The sequence below is a fragment of the Bufo gargarizans genome, chromosome 8 (genome assembly GCF_014858855.1).
Source record: "Bufo gargarizans isolate SCDJY-AF-19 chromosome 8, ASM1485885v1, whole genome shotgun sequence".
Lineage (NCBI taxonomy): Eukaryota > Metazoa > Chordata > Amphibia > Anura > Bufonidae > Bufo > Bufo gargarizans.
Window position 1 is genome coordinate 45259848 of NC_058087.1, and position 20314 is coordinate 45280161.

General features: G+C 42.4%; 1 protein-coding gene across 5 annotated transcripts in view; it reads right to left on the reverse strand.

Moving 5' to 3' along the window:
- The window catches only part of PDE1A (phosphodiesterase 1A), a 386882-nt gene that overhangs the window by 54236 nt on the left and 312332 nt on the right, over positions 1 to 20314 (reverse strand). For all 5 annotated transcript variants that reach the window (XR_006391047.1, XM_044303311.1, XM_044303313.1 and 2 more), the window contains exon 6: positions 12110 to 12250. Coding sequence is in view for 4 of the 5 variants with exons in the window: in XM_044303311.1 (XP_044159246.1) it covers positions 12110 to 12250 (141 nt within the window). In the remaining variant the exon portion in view is untranslated. The remainder of the gene's footprint in view (positions 1 to 12109; positions 12251 to 20314) is intronic.

Below are 20314 nucleotides of genomic sequence, written 5' to 3' on the forward strand. Positions count from 1 at the left end.
CATATTTTCAGTTGTTTCACACTTTTTTGTTATATATATATATATATAATTCCACATGTGTTAATTCATAGTTTTGATGCCTTCAGTGTAAATTTAAAATTTTCATAGTCATGAAAATAAAGAAAGCTCTTTGAATGAGAAGGTGTATCCAAACTTTTGGTCTGTACTGTATATTTTTATACACTTTATTTTATTTTTATTTTTTTATGTAATTTTACGTATACTATATGACAGGTTTAGTAATGCCTCACCGGGTAAGTGAATTTTGTACCCGTCCCACCCCCCCCCCCCCAATCTGGGGAGATGGGTCCGGACTATAAAACTTCCATGTCCGGCATTATATTCAGTTACGACTAAGAACTTAATTGTTCGAAACGCGTCAACTGCACTAGCATGGATGGATGTGTCCTTATGTGTTATACTGTTACCTGAATAAAGAAAGAGGAACACCACAACTACAAAAGTGCTGGAACAAATTCTTATTGCTTAAAATTGAAAAGTGAACTGGGAAGCTGCTGCTGAATACAATCCAGCAAATAATCTCGCTGAACATAACTGAGGAGTTGAGGGGTAGGAAGAAGCCAGTGCATCTTCGAAGCATCCTAGGGCTTGTATACTAGTTATACCTGTGACCAAGACCAGCCTTCCTGTAAGCCAACCTGTGTGCGAGACTGTGTGTGTGTGTAAGGGAATAATGCAGCCAATTAGGACTGTGCAGGTTGTGCTGTGCTGCACCATGTGGAGAATAATCCATGGTGATAACTGATGTTCAGAAAATCGAAGTTCACAAAGTGGACTTGGATCTGAATTTCAGGGAAAATTCAATTAGCTGTGAAGGCAAATTTCCTCACGCTTCCTGGTAACTAATAAATTTCCCCTAAAATAGCGGTAAAAAAAAATTAAAAATCATACTCACCTCATCCATTTGCGAAATCTTGTGAGCGGTGACAGTATGACATCACCACGCTGGCCAGCGTGATGACGTCATCATGTACTGTGTGAGATTTTGTGCTGGATGTTCAAACAAGATGGCCGCGGCAGACTCTTTGTGAGAAAATGGATAAGGGCTCGTTCACACGACCGTGTGAAGCCTGTGCTGTGCTGTGGACAGCAAATTGTGGCCCGCTAAGCACGGGCACCTGCTGTGTGGCAGTCGCATAGGGATAGCGGCCCCATTCACTTGAAAAGGTCCGCGATCCCTCCGTTCCGCAAAAAGATAGAGCAAGCTCTATCTTTTTGCGGTGCGAAAGCACGGAACAGAACCTCAGAAAACACTCCGTAGTGCTCCGGATTTGCAGACCCATTGAAATGAATCGGTCCACATCCGTGATGCGGAATGGCCACGGAACAGGACCCGTGTATTGCGGATCCTCAAATGCGGTCCACAATATGGGCACAGGCTTCACACGGTCGTGTGAACGAGACCTAAGGTAAATATTTGCATATTTTATTTGCATTTTTTTAAACAGATTAACCTCTGACAGCCCTCATTGGTCAACTCTAATGCTGCAATCGGCTATAAACGCGGCATCTGAGGGGTTCAATGACAGGGGGCAGCACTATCGTGGTTCCCTGTCATTGCGTCTGCTACTCACAAAGCAAATTTCTTTGTGAAATTTGGCGAAGCAGCCAAATCTAAAGTTTTGAGAACTTTGCTCATCTAGTGATAACTGTAGATACTGCCATGTTTTTGGCCGATGCACAGAGAGCTGAATGCCTGCAAGCCAGAGGGAGAGTAAGTTATTGCTTCTAACTAAGGCCTCTTGGTTTTGTGGTTCATTTTAAATGGATCAGTTTTTCCATTTTTTTTTGTTTCAGTAGTGTTTCCGTTTCTGTTTGTGATCCGTTTTTTTGCGGATCGCAAATGGAAACAGAAGCATACAATAATGTTTAAACAGTAAGTACGTAAAAAAAATTGGGCTGGGCACAACATTTTCAATAGATGGTTCCGCAAAAACGGAACGGATACGGAAGACATACGGATGCATTCCGTATGCATTCAGTTTTTTTATGGACCCATTGACTTGAATAGAGCTACGGAATGTGATTTGCGGGCAATAATAGGACATGTTCTATCTTTGAACGGAAATACGGAAACGAAAGGCATACGGAGTACCTTCCGTTTTTTTGGCGGATCCATCTAAATGAATGGTTCCATATACGGAACGCAAAAAATGGAACGTAAAGCCTGTGCCCTCATTGATCTAAAGTAAAGAGTTGGGGCAGCACTCCATAGAAATTGTAAGATATGTGAGTTAATCCTTTTATAACATTTCAGCTAAGGAGCCTCATTCAAGCATGTCTGAAAAGGACTCCGCAGTCGAAACGTTGCATCTGGATGAATTCCCGTATCTTACAACTTCTATGGAGTGCTGCCTTAACTTTTAACTTTGGATCATGTACAGTTGCAAGAAAAAGTATGTGAACCCTTTGGAATGATATGGATTTCTGCACAAATTGGTTATAAAATGTGATCTGATCTTCATTTAAGTCACAACAATAGACAATCACAGTCTGCTTACACTAATAACACACAAAGAATTAAATGTTACCATGTTTTTATTGAACATACCATGTAAACATTTACAGTGCAGGTGGAAAAAGTATGTGAACCCCTAGACTAATGACATCTCCAAGAGTTAATTGGAGTGATGTGTCAGCTAACTGGAGTCCAATCAATGAGATAAGATTGGAGGTGTTGGTTACAGCTGCCCTGCCCTATAAAAAACACACACCAGTTCTGGGTTTGCTTTTCACAAGAAGCATTGCCTGATGTGAATGATGCCTCACACAAAAGAGCTCGCACAGCACACCAACAGCAAAACCTCATCCCAACTGTAAAGTATGGTGGTGGGGGCATCATGGTTTGGGGCTGCTTTGCTGCGTCAGGGCCTGGACGGATTGCTATCATCGAAGGAAAAATGAATTCCCAAGTTTATTAAGACTTTTTGCAGAAGAACTTAAGGCCATCTGTCCACCAGCTGAAGCTCAACAGAAGATGGGTGTTGCAACATGACAACGACCCAAAGCATAGAAGTAAATACACAGAATGGATTAAACAGAAGAAAATACGCCTTCTGGAGTGGCCCAGTCAGAGTCCTGACCTCAACTAGACTGATAACTGGAAAAAAAAACTCGGAATCTATTACTTCGTCCTTGAAGACCCTCCATTGGCTACCCGTGCAGGATCGGATCAAATTCAAGACCCTCTGCCTCACCCATAAATGTACACAAGGGAAAGCACCCCAATACCTCTACGAAAAAATAAAGCACTACACCCCAGGTCGCCCCCTCCGGTCAGCTAACCAGAACCTCCTTCATATCCCCAAGACCCGCTACAAATCAAAAGGCGAACGAAGGTTCGCAGTCCAAGGACCCCGGCTATGGAACACTCTACCTGCGGAGATCCGCTTAGAAGAAAACCATCTAGCCTTCAGGAAGAAGCTCAAGACCCACCTCTTCTGAAAGCACAGGCGGTCAAGGGCTGCAAAAGCGCCTTGAGGCGATTTAGTTTGCAATTGTAGCTATATATAAGTTATTTATTCATTCATTCAGATGCTGTGGCATGACCTCAAGAAAGTGATCCACACTAGATATCCCAAGAATATTGCTGAACTGAAACACTTCTGTAAAGAGGAATGGTCAAGAATTACTCCTGACCGTTGTGCACATCTGATCTGCAACTACAGGAAACGTTTGGCTGAAGTTATTGCTGCCAAAGGAGGTTCAACCAGTTATTAAATCCAAGGGTGCACATACTTTTTCCACCTGCACTGTGAATGTTTACATGGTGTGTTTAATAAAAACATGGTAGCATTTAATTATTTGTGTGTTATTAGTTTAAGCAGACTGTGATTGTCTATTGTTGTGACTTAGATGAAGATCAGATCACATTTTATGACCAATTTGTGCAGAAATCCATATCATTCCAAAGGGTTCACATACTTTTTCTTGCAACTGTATTTGGGGCTGAGTTGGACCAAACCCTGTGGCGGTGTGCACCCATACAAATTTTCTTATTTGGAGTGTTCCCCCTGTTTTTGTTGTGTCCTCATTGAGAGACAGTGGCCATTAGCTTGTTGTCCCATGGGGGTTAAATAAAGTTCACCTTGATTAGCTTACAGCTATGTCTACTTGATTCCTTCTGCCATCCTATAGTATAGAACCATGCATGCCACCTGAAGCCAAAAATATCCTTGTTTAAAGTCTGACTCCCTTACAAGCCACTCACAAGGTGGCCTAAGCAAGTTGCCATATTTACCATATGTGCATCATTGTAATATGTTTGGTGCAATTTCCACCTTTCTGGTCTAGTTTTAACCTGTCTAACTTTAGGAGAGTATGAAGAACTCTACCCATTATGTCCTGAGCATTTTTCTCCCTTCCTATCAGGCTGGGAGGGAAGAGATGGGGAATGTTATGTGTGCTTTGATGCTACCGTTCCTTTTATTTTTGTGATGTGGGTAGCTGTTTCCAATGCTGGGGCATGTGTCCGGCATGGCACTGAAGGACTGATGGCCTCACATGTCATAAAGGAATGGCTGGAGCAAGAAACACACCAGGATGGGCAAGCATTAGTCAGACGCACCCTGTTACCCACTTGGGTGGGGCGTAGTTGATAAAAGTACGCATTTTCCCACTGTGGGTGGGCAGTCAGAGACTGTGGATAAGACAAGCCACCAGTCTGCAAGTTTTGGTAACACACGCTATGGGTATGGACCGTAAGCAGAGGTAGTGCCGGTCTGGGAGACCAGAGAAATTGTTGATTGCTATGAACTGAAACCAGAGAACAGCTTCTGAGCCACCAATCGGCCCCAAGATAGTAAGGAATAGAGCTGCTTAGTGTATGAGATTACACACAAAAAAAGCTTTTTTCTTAGGTGTGGGAATTGACTTGCATGTCAATTGTTATTGCGTTTTATCTTGTGCGGATTTCACCCTTTTAAATGGAAGGTTGAGATCTGCAGCAAAACCGAATCAAATCTGCACCAAAGACTGCAAAAAATCTTCACAAAAAATGCATCAAAAATTCTATAAATTGTGCAGATTTACTTAGCATTTCTGTTGTGCAGTTTTGGTGCAGATTCCATGTGGATTTTCTGCACATAAAAATGCCCCTGTTTGAGCAATGACTGGTGACTGCCTTGTGTGTCCTACTTGTTAAAGTTGAGAAAAGTGAAAAAGTGAAAAACCAGTGTTACACACTTCAATTTGTAAAATGGGAGCGAAAGGTTGCTGTGGTTTACTGCTTGACAAGGTTTACATACTTTAATGACATGCAACTTAAAAAAAAAATATGCAAATCAGTAAAAGTCCCATCTCTAGTCTGCACAGGCCCTGGAATAGAAAAAGTGGTATCTTATCCAGTGTGAAAGTTAATTACAGTATTGTGTGTTCAGTTGTGTTCAAAATAATAGCGTGTGTTTAAAAAAGTGAATAAAGCTTAAAATCCTTCTAATAGCTTTTATTTCCATACACACAAATGCATTGGGGACACTACACATTCTATTCCAAATCGAAACATGAAAAAAATATATCAAATTTATGTTGTTCCTCTAAAAAAATGGAAGAAAAGTGAATATTAGACTGTTCAAAAAAAATAGCAGTGTTTGTATTCTTCTTTACAAACTCAAACATTCACTATATAAACTGAAAAATGTTTGAAGATTTTGCTTTCCTTTGAATCACTTCACTAATATTTAGTTGTATAACCACTGTTTCTGAGAACTGCTGTACATCTGTGTTGCATGGAGTCAACCAACTTCTGGCCCCTGTGAACAGGTATTCCAGCCCAGGATGATGGGACTACATTCCACAGTTCTTCTCTATTTCTTGGTTTTGCCTCAGAAACTGCATTTTTGATGTCACCCCACAAGTTTTCTATTGGATTAAGATCCGGGGATTGGGCTGGCCACTCCATAACGTCAATCTTGTTGTCTGGAACCAAGATGTTGCACGTTTACTGGTGTGTTTGGGGTCGTTGTCTTGTTGGAACACCCATTTCAAGGGCATTTCCTCTTCAGCATAAGGCAGCATGACCTCTTCAAGTATTCTGATGTATTCAGACTGATCCATGATCCCTGGTATGCGATAAATAGGCCCAAAACCGTAGTATGAGAAACATCCCCATATCATGATGCTTGTGCCACCATGCACTGTCTTCACAGTGTACTGTGGCTGGAATTCAGTGTTTGGGGGGGGTCGTCTGACAAACTGTCTCCGGCTGCTAGAACCAAAAAGAACAATCTTACTCCACAAAATGTCTCTATAGGCCGTCAATGTGCTTTTTGGCAAATTGTAACCTCTTCAGCACATGTCTTTTCTTCAACAGTGGGACTTTGCGGGGGCTTCTTGCAGATAGCTTGGCTTCACATAGGCGTATTCTAATTGTAACAGTACTCACAGGTAGACCTTCTTTGATCTTCCTGGAGCTGATTGTTGGCTGAGTCCTTGCCATTTTGGCTATTCTTCTATCCATTCGAATGGTAGTTTTTCGCTTTCTTCCACGTCTTTCAGGTTTTGGTTGCCATTTTAAAGCATTTGCGATCATTTTAGCTGAGCAGCCTATCATTTTCTGCACTTCTTTATATGCTTTCCCCTCTCCAATCAACTTTTTAATCAAGGTATGCTGTTCTTCTGAACAATGTCTGGAACGACCCCTTTTCCTCAGCGTTTCAGAAAGTAATGCACTGTAACCAGCATGTACAACATTTGCTGCCTTCCTTCCTTAAATAAGGGCAATAATTGCCACCTGTTTTTCAAAGAATGAATGACCTCACTCATTGAACTCAACACTGCTATTATTTTGAACATGCCCCTTTCAAGAGGTAATAGCATTACACAGAATCAGCAGCATGCATGTCATGACTGTTGGGTTTCTATTACTCTACTACACCTGCTAGTAAATTATTTGCCATGTAGAAATATAATTTCTACCAAAAACAGTGATTGTTCAGTTTAGTGATGTCTGACTGCTATTATTTTGAACACAACTGTAACTTGCAGTCATAAATATACGTAATTAAAAGGGTTGCTTATGTGCAGGGGCGTAGCTAAAGGCTCATGGACCCTGGGGCAAGAGTTCAGCTTGGGGCCCCCCTTCACTCTATGCTTTGTGGCCAGGGGCAGGGGAGCACATGCCTTCGTGCTGCCTGAGGCTAAAATTTAAATGGCACCCCCATGCTAAATTCTTGACTTAACCCCTTCCCTCCAGCTAGAGGTGTAACTTGACCAGCATGCACTTTCTATAATACTGGTGTCTTCTTATGCAGCACAACGGTCTTGAGGCCCCCTCGGGCTCCTGGGCCTGGTAGTGACTGCTACCTCTGCACCCCCTATGGCTACACCCTGCGTCAAACCAGATGTTGACATGGAGAGACCCGGGAAGTGCAGTGCAGCAGGGATCAGGTAAGTACGAATCCCACTGCACATCTGCCACTCTGGGGAGAAAGGGGGGTCTGCAGAAAAGTTCACCAGGGGTGAACAACCACTTTAAAGTAGTCGAGTTTTAACTTAGCAATTGATTAAAATGACGCCACTTTTGATAAAATTGGGCTTTTGCTTTGGATTTGGCTACATGGTTTTACCCTTCTGACGGCTACTTTTAACAAATATGGAACTGAGATTCTGAGTTTGATGTTTTATGAAGCTGTGAAATAACATTCAACATAAACAAATTTTGGGATCGAGAAATAGAGATTTTCTATACTCTGCAGCACGAAGTAAAAAAAAGCAAAAGACGGGAATATTATTACTTTGACAGTCTTCAAAGGCAGAGACAGGTAATGATAGCTTAGTATTAGCTGCACTGAGTATGTATACATTCCTATATGTCATGTGCCATTCACATTATTCATAATGTTTGTCTTTGAATTGCCTGCTCATAGTACTTATGTCTAATCTGAAGGAAAGAAAAATCATTTGGAGATACTTGATACAGCTTTTTGCTATGACTATAACATATGTTTGGAAAATCAATCTTTTTTTTTTGCTGCACCTACAGTAAAGCAGCCTAGCAAAAAAATAAATAAATGCACAAAATAAAAAAAGAAAACACGTACAGTTAGAAACTATACCGACAAAGGCAGGATGGTAAGAGAAGGAAGGCATTGATATTGCCCCGTAAAATGGCAGTTCAAAAAACCTAGCAGGGGGTCCCTATTTGGGGAGGAGGTCTCCCATTCAACCAAGTATGGTACTCGAGCAATTTCATAAACGTCATCCAAGGGTTACTAAGAGTGAAAAAGGTCTTGATGTTTAGTGATTGTATCAGCAGCTACAGTATTATGTGCTCTACTGTATACTCACTTTTTCTGCCTAATCGTGTCTAGACGGTGGATTGGCAGATCTTTTCCATATGATACATTTTTAGACATATGGATCATATGGACACCCTTCAATAGCATTTAAAGGGAACCTGTCATGTTGAAAATAGTGTATGAAGACAGCATGTTATGGAACAAAAGGAGCTGAGCAGATTAATAAATACCATAGTTATGAGGAAAAATTCTATAAAACTAGTACTTTATTTGGTTAAATTCCTGGTCGTTCTGGGTTTTGAAGTCCAGGAGACGGTCCTATCAGTGATTGATGGTGACAGCTAGCTCTGTATACACTGTCATAGAGGGAACGCTGTTAATCACTGATAGGACCGCCTAACTGACTTCAACGCCCAGAATGAGCAGGAAATTAAATGTATAAATTACATTTTACTAAGTCTTTTCAAATAGAACTATATATCAGTCTGCTCATCTCCTCCTGCTCTATAATATGCCACCTGCAGGTTGCACTGCATTGTCATGTGACAGGTTCCCTTTCTGATGCAGCAAATGTTTTTTGTTTTTGTTTTTCATTTAGATTTTTTACTTCAATTTTCCCATTCACACAGATGTGAGGCATTTTGCAGGACAAGTTGTACTTACTTTCTAATAGCAACATTTTATATTGCATACGATGTAGTTGGAAGTCAGGAAAAATTCTAAATGGGGTGGAATTGGGAGAAATCAGTTTTTACAGCATTCCCTATGTAATCAATATGACATGTTACCTTCATTTTATGGGGTCAGTACAATTACAGCAATACCTCATTTATATAGTTTCTTGTGTTTTAGTACTTTTAAAAATATAAAAACTTTGAAAACGATAAAAAAAAATCTTTGCATTGCCATATTCTGATCCCCATCATTTTTTTTAATATTTACGATGCTGTATGAGGGCTCATTTTTTGCAGGGTGATCTGTATTTTTCATTGAAACCATTTTGGGTATGTATGACATTTTCATCACTTTTTATTCAATATTTTGTTGGGAAGTAAAGTGACCAAAAATGGGCCATTTAGATTTTTTTCCTTTACACCACTTACCATACAGCATGAATACTTTTTTATTTTAATAGTTCAGTCATCATGGGATGCGGCAATACTAATGGTCTTTATTCTTAATTGTTTTTTTATTATTTATAAAATGGGGAAAGGGCGTGAATTGAATTTTATACATTTTTGATAAAAAAAAAAAAAATCTTATTACATTATTAATTTATTATATTTTTTGCTCACAAAACCTTCAATTCCAGAGGCAGCAAAACAGCCCCAAAACATAAAAATATTCTCTTCACCAGTCAGTGTCCGTGATTGATAAGTTGTTAAGAAAAATGTCGGTTGCCAGTCGTGCCACAGATAGACACTATATAAGCAGGAAGAAATATAATGGTAACGGATCTCATCATGATAATTGTTATAGTGACTAATAAAATCAATAGAAAAGCGCTGGAGGTCATAATATTAAACTGATGGCTGTAGCGGTGACACTTTATGGGGCTCAGTGACTTGGGTTAGTGACTCTTCTTCTGCTACACAGAAATCAGCTCAAATTTATGGTGAGGAGAACATCTGCCCTACAAGTCTGGGGTCACACAGGAGTGTTCAGTACAGAGGAGAAATTAAGCAATTATTCCATAAGAAAATAACCAAACCTGTGCATTTTATTGTCTTACATGTAGTTCTGGAACGTCTAGATATCATACAGATATCTATAAAGCCAAACACAATTCATTTCCCTTCCACGTTTCTTCTCCTCCACACACATTTAGTAGTGCATTTAGTACCATAGTGTATTTGTTTTTACAGCTATATTATTTTGTTCAATAGAGTGCCTGTACATAAAGGCTAGTGTGAACAGAGATTGTGCCTCCCAAACCGACTGAAAAGAAAATTCCTATAAAAACCCAAAAAACTATACAAAATATTAAATAAACAATAAAAACAGGAAATCATAAAAAACACAACAATGAAGATAGGCCAATATGGTTTCTCAAAAGCAGCAGCAGCAGCACGGTTTCTCGCAATAAACAATTTGTAGAATTGTGAAGAAGAGAGACACGCTTAACCGCATTGAAGTGACTGACCAATCAACCACAGTGCACAAGGGCAGAGATCTTATTGTTCAGATGGAGAGAGGCTGCTGTATTTGTGGAATAAAGAAAAGCAAAACTCTTCTGTGAACATGCAAAATGAATTTCTGAGGAACTGAAAGCAAAAGGCAGAGTCAAGTGGCAATACTGCTGGTACAGGTCGTTATGAAATGTTTAGAGCCAGCAAAGGTTGTTTGAACACTTCAAGCAAAGATGTGAGGTGAAGAGTATCATACGACATGGAGAGGCAGCTAGTTCAAATCACAAAGCAGCTGATTCTTTTAAGCTGGCATTTCAGCGTTTCATGGATGATGAAGGCTACCTTCCACTATAAGTTTTTAATTGTGATCAAACAGGTTCATTCTGGAAGAAAAATGCCCAAGTGAACGTATATCACCAGAGAAGAAGCCAACCTTCCTGGACATCAGCCTTTGAAATACCGACAAACCCTTCTGCTGGGTGCTAATGCATCAGGGGACCTTAAGCTAATGTTGGTTTATCATTCTGAAACTCCTAGAGTTTTTTAATTTGGGAGTGCTTTGGTGCTGCAATAAGGCCTGGGTGACCAGACATGTGTTTATTGTCCTTCAGTGAAGTCATACCTGGAGAGTAACAGATCATGCTCCTGGTCATGACCCAACACTGGCAGAATCATTGGAGGCCCAATTTAATTTTATCACAAATCAAATTTCGTCCTCCAAACACCACTCCTCTTCCTCAACCTATGGGCCAACAGATCATCTCAAACTTTAAGAAGCTATACATCAAGAAGATATCTGCAAAATGCTTTGAAGTGACTGAAGCAGACAAAAATTTGACAATGAAAGAGTTTTGGAAAACAAAATTTAACATCTTGGACTGGGCAAGGCTAATTGTTAGTGCATAGAAGAACGTTTCCATTTGTGCCCTTAAATCTGCTTGGAAAGGTTTGTGTCCCTCTGCCGTGCTTGATGCATCTGTTTCTGTGGCTCATCACTCTAGCCCAGTCTATCGGTCTGTAAGTTGATGAGGATGGTATGGAAGAATTAACTCAAGGCCATGAGAGCGAACTGACAACAGAAGAGTTACTTGAGCTTGATAAGTTAACAGAGCATAACAATGGAGAAGAGGATCATTGTGAAGATGACCATGCTATCACAGACACACAAACATTGCTCTTGCTGAGCTTAAAACCTGCGATTACGGAGACAAGGTGCTGAGCTGCTTCAACAATCTTCCGAAAAAACACCAGGGAAGAACTACTTAAGGGACGTTTTAGTGGTAACAAAAGTCCAAGAAAAGACCCCGATGATGCTCTCATCCTTGCAAAGAGTGATCTAGAAGCTTCTTCTGACTGCTAAAAGTAAGAACCTGCTTTATCTGTATTATTTTGTGCCTAATATACTTTAATTCTCTTTTTTTTCTTATTTGGAGATTACATTTTGAGGCTTTGGAGCCAATTACCCATTTTCCATCGAGTTAAGGTTTCAACATACAGTAACCTTCCTTGAACCAACCAGCCTGAAAGAAGGGTTGACGAATAGATTGCTATGGGTGTATAATTTTGCCTTTGTGTGTAAGAACAGCAGTGTTTGCTATTTATAACAGGGTAAGTACTTCTATGATTACTAGTTTAACTAGCAGTGTTCATTTACCCAAAGTGCTTATGCGCATGCACACTCTCTCTCTCTCTGGCTTAAAGAGATATGATCAAATTTCTTACCATGATACCCGTATGAAGCATTATGTAGTGCACAGTTTGGGTAACATCAGCTGCATGAATCAGATTGTGGTATGGGTTTTTATATTTGCTGTATCCAACTTCTAGAGCTTCCACAAATGATACAAGACCGGCAACAGGGACCTAGAAGAGGTTAGAGAAGTTATAATATATTATGCACATCTTCAATAGTGATGAGCGGCAGGGGTCATATTCAAATTCGCGATATTTCGTGAATATTTAGTAGAATATTCGTCGAATATTCGCAAATTCGAATATTCGTTATATTCTAAGATTTTTTTACTCAAAAAAATTTGGCAAGGTAATGATCGTGTAATATGCAAATTTTTGTAATGCGAATTTTTTTGTTGCGAATTTTTCAACTTTTAGACAAAGAATATTATAGCACTATATTAGCTAAATTGCTCTATATTCTTATTTTTTTTCGAATATTCGCTATATTGCTATAACTTCATTTTTCCAAATATTCGTAATATTCTATAACAAAAATATATAGCAATATAGCAAATATTCGAAAAAAACTAATATAGAGCAAATTAGCTAATATAGTGCTATAATCTTCTTTGTCTAATAGTTGTAATTTTTTTCTCATCTGAAGTTCAGATTGGAAAAATATTACAACTATAAAAAAAAGATTATAGCACTATATTAGCTAAATTGCTCTATATTTGTTTTTTTTCGAATATTCGCTATATTGCTATAACTTAGTTTTTTCGAATATTTGTAATATTCTAAAACAAGAATATATAGCAATATAGCGAATATTCGGAAAAAAATGAATATAGAGCAAAATTCGCAAAACAACACTACTCCTAAAGTCAAGTATATTGCAGCCTTCTTATTGGCCCACAAGCTAGAAGCAGGGAGGGATCATGTGTACTGATAAAAAAATAAAAATAAATCGAATATAAAAAAAAAAACATCGAATATTCGAAATTACGAATATATATCACTATATCCGAAATATTCGAGATAAAAATTACCTATATTTGCACTAAAAATTCGAAATTCGAATATTCGTGATCAACACTAATCTTCAACACACAGAAAAAAAAATTCCCAAATGTCAGACCTCAAGAATATGACTATTATCAATTCATAATGTGGTACCCATGGAAATCAAAGATTTCATAAGGAGCCACTTCCAGGTTTTTTCCCTCATAGATACATATGGAATCTATGAAGAAAAAACAATTAAGGCATGCTGCAATGCTCCACAGAGCATTGGAGGTCCCCAGTTGAAAATCTAGATCCTACCATGAGAGAAGAGAAAAAAAAAGTGCTCATAGGGAGGACCATATTATCAGCGATATGATGTAGTAGCCGAGAGGCTTACCTTAATAAGTTGTGCAGAAGGTGCAACACTTTGCAGAACGGAGGGGGGAGAGTTCCACGGGCTTGCTGCGCAGCCAGTCAGTGACCGTACGGACCGACTCGTAACTTAGATTCAGTGGATGTGCACAAAGAGGGGTCCGTGTGCTGCTTGGATGACGAACATACTTTTGCTCCACCTTTTCCTTTGGGGGGCATGAGTCCACAGTATCTGCTCAATACTGTGGACTCATGTCCCCCAAAGGAAAAGGTGGAGCAAAAGTATTTTCCTCATCCAAATAGCAAACAGACCCCTCTTCTTCCACATCCACTGGACCTAGATCCTAGCATGTGACATGCATAATATTTGAGCTTTCTTATGTGGAAGATAGACCTTTTGGTTTTTTCGGTGACCAAATCCTGGGTGTGACCGCTCCTTCTGCACCGCTATAGCCATACCCCTAAATGCATACTGATAGTGTTGAACGAGCACAATGGAAGTCAATGGGAGAACCCGAGCATTAAACCAGGCACCCCCTGCTCTGAAGAGGGGAGGGTGTCTGGTTCATAGGAAAAGGTCAGAAATTTATGGAAACACCACGAAAATGGTTCGGGAACAGAATGGGGAGGATATCTGGATGCATCTTGGACTCCCAGGTCGCTGCTGAGAACGATGTTGTCCGAGTAGTACGGCACTTTTACAGACTGACACTAATACGCACCAAACCAAAGATAAAATCGATTTTAGAGGAAAAGATTTTAGGAAACATTGTTTCCTGTATATTTACTTGTATATAAAGTGCAAATGCTGCCAAAAATTACAAGGAAGAGGCACTCTGATACAACCTGTATATCACATAAAGGAGGACCTCATTCACATTGTGGTACAATTGCAGGTAGTGGGACTCCTACACTCATAAAGCCTATGCACCAAGTGAAAGGGCTTCCAAAAATTATACGGAACCGGCACTCCAATACACCCTTTATTACACATAAAGGAGGGAATCATACACCCTTGAAAAATTATGATTGATGGCCTGCTGGTGACCCTCTAAAACATTACGGGCGAGGGCCTGCTACTGAGCTGACCATCTAAAACATTAGGGGTGAGGGTCTGCTGCAGAGCTGACTCTCTAAAACATTAGGGGCGAGTGCCTACTGCTCATATGAGCATCGAAAAAATTATGGGTTAGTGCCTGCTGCTAAGCTAACCATTGAAAAAAATTTGAGGCGAGGGCCTGCAGGTGAGCTGACCCTCTAAAACATTATATGCGAGGGCCTGCAGGTGAGCCGACCCTCTAAAAGATTGTAGGTGAGGGCCTGCTTGGGCTGAGGATATCAGATACACAGAAAAGTAAACAAACAAGTTTCTAGGCGAGAAGCTGAGGATAACGGTCACCTCCTGGCAAATCCCTACCAGCTCTCCCTATACTGCCATGCCCATATTCAGACCCTTAAGATGCGAATAACGTGTCCTTGTGCCTGGGCTGAAAATACCCTGAAATCCCTAAGATGGTGAAGGGGGAATAGAGGCAGCCTGCTCCCTCAGAACCTGGAGGGGACAGGCGTCTCTCTAACAGCCTAGACAGCAAACCACCAGATAACAAAAAAACAACTTATCTTTTCTGAGCAGGAACAGCCAATCCTTCCTTCCTTGCTTTCACAGAGACAGACAGAAGCTATAACCCGCACGGAACACTGGGAGTGGATGTAATTTAAACCAATGACCCCACCCAGTGCACCTGAAGGGAGGCGGATCTAGCTCAACTCCCAAACAAAACAAAAGACTAGACACGTGCTGCTAATCTGGCAGACCTCCGCACATAGTCCGAGCAGAGCGTGACACTGCTGCTGAGCTGACCCTCTAAAACATTATATGATAGGGTCTGCAGCTGAGCTGACCCTCTAAAACATTATGGTTAAGGGCCTGCTGGTGAGCTGACCCTCTAACACATTACATGCGAGGGCCTGCAGGTGAGCTGACCCTGTAAAACAATATGGTTGAGGGCCTGCTGGTGAGTTTACCCTCTAAAACATTATATGCAAGGGCTTGCAGCTGAGCTGACCCTCTAAAACATTGTAGGTGAGGGCCTGCTGGTGAGCTGACCCTCTAAAACATTATATGCAAGGGCCTGCAGCTGAGCTGGCCCTCTAAAACATTATATGCGAGGGCCTGCAGCTGAGCTGACCCTCTAAAACATTATATGCGAGGGCCGGCAGGTAAGCTGACCCTGTAAAACCTTATAGTTGAGGGCCTGTCGGTGAGCTGACCCTCTAAAACATCATATGCGAGGGCCTGCAGGTAAGCTGACCCTTTAAAAGATTGTAGGTGGCCTGCTGGTGAGATGACCCTCTAAAACATTATATGCGAGGGCCTGCAGGTGAGCTGACCCTCTACAACATTAGGAGCGAGGGCAGACTAATAAGCATGTTGATATGATGGAAGAGCAGGAGGAGAAGGGCGAGAAAAGGAAGATTAAACTGTATAACCTTTTTTGTGTTGGAAGGGGTGTATGGGAATACAGTGTATTCAGTACATTATAAAAGACACATTTAAGGTGCCTTTATGTTCAGCCGCTTTCCTCTGGTGGAGTAGAGAAGTCAAGGGCAATCCAGGCCTTGTTCATTTTGATGAGAGTCAACCTGTCAGCGTTTTCAGGTGACAGGCAGATGCGCTTATCAGTTTTTTATGCCCCCAGCAGCACTAAATACCCGCTCTGACAAAACGCTGGCAGCAGGGCAGGCACCTCCAAGGTCTAGAGCGCCAATTCGTGCCACGTGTCCAGCTTGGACACCCAGTAGTTGAAAGGTACAGAGGGATCATTGAGGACGCTGACACGGTCTGCTACGTACTCCTTCACCATCTTTCAAAGCTTTTCTCTACTTGTGACACTAGACCGCGCATCAGGGTGAGGGTGCTGATGGGGTGTCATGAAACTGTCCCAGGCCTTGGAGAGTGTTGCCTTGCCTCTGTTGGAACTGCTGTGTGTTCCCCTCATCTCCCCTCCTCGGTTGGCCAAGGAACTACGTACTCTGCTGCCAGCGTTGTCAGCTGGAAATTTTTAGAGCAATTTTTCCACAAGGACCATCTGGTATTGCACCATTTTGCTCATCCTCTCCACCAGAGGAATGAGAGATGAAAAGTTCTCTTTGTAGCGGGGGTCGAGAAGGGTGAACAACCAGTAATCAGTGTTGGCCAAAACATAAAGTCAGCCATGTGTGCCAGAGTCCAAACAGGCAAGACTTCGCTGTCATCATCAGGAGGATGACTTTCAATCTCCTCACCCTCTTCCTCCTCTTTTGTCCATCCACGCTGAACAGGTGAAATTAAACTTCCATGGGTACTACCCTCTGTAGCGGAGGCAACCGTCTCCTGCTCCTCCTCCTCCTCTTCATCTAATTTGCGCTGAGAAGATAAAATGAGGGTGGTCTGGCTATCGCCTTGTGTAATGTCTTCCTCCATTTCCACCTCTTCCACATGCAAAGCGTCGGCCTTAATTGTGAGCAGCGAGCGTTTGAGTAGACACAGAAGTGGGATGGTAAATTTGATAATAACGTTATCGCCGCTCACCATTTGTGTTGACTCCTCAAAGTTTCTTAAAACCTCACAGAGGTCAGACGACCATGTTGCAGCTGGTATTCCACTACTGCCCTCTGCTGTTCACAAAGCCTGGCCAACATGTGGAACGTCGAGTTCCAGCACGTGCTCACGTCGCATAACAGTAGGTGAGCTGGCAATTGTAAGCGCTGGTGCAGCGTTGACAGGCCGGCAGAAGTTGACAATGACTTGCGGAAATGGGCACACACGCAGCGCACCTTCACCAGTAGCTCAGGCAAATTGGGGTTTTGAGAAACCGCCGAACCACTAAGTTTAAGACGTGGGCTAGGCATAGGATGTGTCTGAGCTTGCCGAGCTCCAAAGCCGCCACCAAGTTACGCCCATTATCTGACACAACCATGCCTGATTCTAGGTTGAGTAGCGAGAGCCACAGCTCAGTCTGGTCTTATATCCCCTGCCACAGCTCTGCGGTGGTGTGCAGTTTGTCCCCTAAGCATGTCAGATTCAGCTTGGCCTATTGCCGCTTCCCCACTGCAGTGCTACACTGCTTCCAGCTACCAACTGATGACTGACTGGTGCTGCATGCGGATAATTCGGAGGGGGAAGTGGAGGAGGAGGCAGAGGAGGAGAAGTGGGGGTTGGAGCTACTAACGTAAGTGTTAGCGGAAACCCTGATTGACATAGGGCCCGCGATCCTTAGCATCGGTAGCACCTGTGCCATCCCAGGGTACGATTCGCTCCTGGTCTCAACAACATTCACCCAGAGTGCCATGAGGGAAATGTAGCGTTCCTGGCCACAAGCACTTGTCCATGTGTCAGTGGTTAAGTGGACCTTCCCAGTAACTGCGTTTGTCAGGGCACTGTTGATGTTACGGGACACATGCTGGTGTAAGGCAGGCACTGCACACCATGAAAAATAGTAGTGGCTGGGGACTGCGTAATGAGGGACGGACGCCGACATCAGGCTGCGGAAAGCCTCAGTGTCCACTAGCCCAAATGGTAACATTTCCAGGGCCAGTATTTGGAAAGTTGCGCATTTACTGCTATGGCATGTGGGTGGGTGGCTGGGTATTTGCACTTTCGTTCAAAGGCCTAGGGTATGGACATCTGTGCGCTGCGCTGAGACACAGAAGTGGATGTGCTATCTGTTAGTGCTTGTGAAGGTCCAGATGCAGGGTGGGAGGCATCCGGGCCTGCGCCTTTGACAGGGGATTGGCCAGCCTGTAACACAGGGGAAGAGGAGGCAGTGGTGTGAACCGCAGACACAGATTGTTGACCCAGGCGTTATGGTGCTTTGATGCCATGTGGCAGATCATGCTGGTTGTTGTGAAGTTGCTAGTGTTAACACCCCTGCTCATTTTTATATGGCACAGGTTGCAAATTACAATTCTTTTGTCGTCCCCACTTTCCTCAAAAAAGCACCAGACTGCGGAACACCTACCCCTTGGCAAGGGAAATTTCCGCAAGGGTGTGCTTCGGGGCACAGTTGCGGGCCTGTTTGGTGCGGCCAGCCTTCTCCATTTTGCCACCCCACTGCCTCTTCCAGCCTGTTGTGTTGATGCAGATCCCTCCCCCTCTGTACTGCTGTCCTAGCTCGGCTTGTCACCTTCCCAGGTTGGGTCAGTGACTTTATCTTCCACCACCTCCTCTTCCACTTCCTCACTCTGCTCATCCTCCTGACTTTTTGACCTAAGAACAACCTCAATTATTGACAACTGTGTCTCATCATCATAATCCACCTCGTGAAACACTAATTGCCCTTCCCCACGGTCATCTTCTTGTGACTGTGGATGCTCAAGAGTTTGGGAATCAGGGTACAAGATCTCATGTCCCTCTTTAAGTGGGCTTATCAAGAGGCCCAAATGAAGGAATGGCGCTGAAAAGAGCTGCTCGGAATATACGAGTGTGGGATCACTTGTTTGCCAAGACTCTCCATGGTGGGAGGAAGGAGGATCAGGGTGAGTATTGCGTTGACCAGACTCTGGGCTACTGAGACTGGACTTGGTGGAAGACAGGGTGGTGCATAACCGACTAAAAGCATTATCTGCTGCAATCCAACCGACCACCTGGTCGCACTGGTCTGACTTCGATAGCGTTGTCCTGTGCCACCCTGCAAACTGGGACATGAAGCTAGGTATCGTGGATGATTGTTTTTCTTGTGCTCTGGCAGCAGGTACAGTTTCAATGCGCCCAGGGCCACGGCTTCTATATGCACCATCAGCATCATAGCCATTTCCCTGTCCCTTACTGCTCGCCTTTTTCATATTAAATGTTATATATGCTTAAAAGTATATCACACGTACAGTAGCGTAGGATTTGTAAGTGTATGCGCAAAAAAATAAAAAAAGGTATTTGGGATGCACACACGTTACACAGGAGAAATACAGCAGATAATGTCGCTGATGTCACCAGCGGCTAATATAAAATTACAGGGAATGTCACAGATATTTTGGATGTGGAAATGTTACACAAGAGAAATATCGCAGATAATGTCGCTGATGTCACCAGCGGCTAATATAAAATTATAGGGAATGTCACAGGTATTTTGGATGTGGAAGCATTACACAGGAGATGTAGCGCAGCTAATGTCACTATCCGCAGCGGACACCGTCTACGGAAAAAATACACTGGATGTCACTGATATTTTAAGGATGTGCACACGTTACACAGGAGAAATACCGCAGATAATGTCGCTGATGTCACCAGCGGCTAATATAAAATTATAGGGAATGTCACAGGTATTTTGGATGTGGAAACGTTACACAGGAGATGTAGCGCTGCTAATGTCACTGTCCGGAGTGGACACCATCTACGGAAAAAGTACACTGGATGTCACAGATTTTTTTGGGATGACCACACGTTACACAGGAGATGTAGCGCAGATAATGTCGCTGTCTGCAGTGGCCTAACTATTGCACGCTTTTTAGCGCAGGATGTGCTAAAAATAGATATTGTTGCCACACACAATTGTCCTCAAAAGGAATTTTGGGTCTGTAAAGTTTTAGCAATTTAGCGCAGGTTGCACTAAAAATATATATTGCTGCTGTCACACGCAACAATAGTCCTTAAAAGGACTTTTGGGTCTCTGACAAGTTTTTCTACAGAAAAAAAACAAATTTCACTCCCTACACTATCTTTCCCTTCCTCAGCATAGCACCTGATGACGCGTTCCGGTGTAGCGTTACATTACCCTACTTCGTGAGATTTCCCTACCTCCTGACTTCCCGTCGCACTGCTAATGACGTGAGGAGGCATTCCTGAGTTTTGACGATCTGCGCATGCGCAAACCGACAGTTTATGGAAAATCTCAGAGGAGT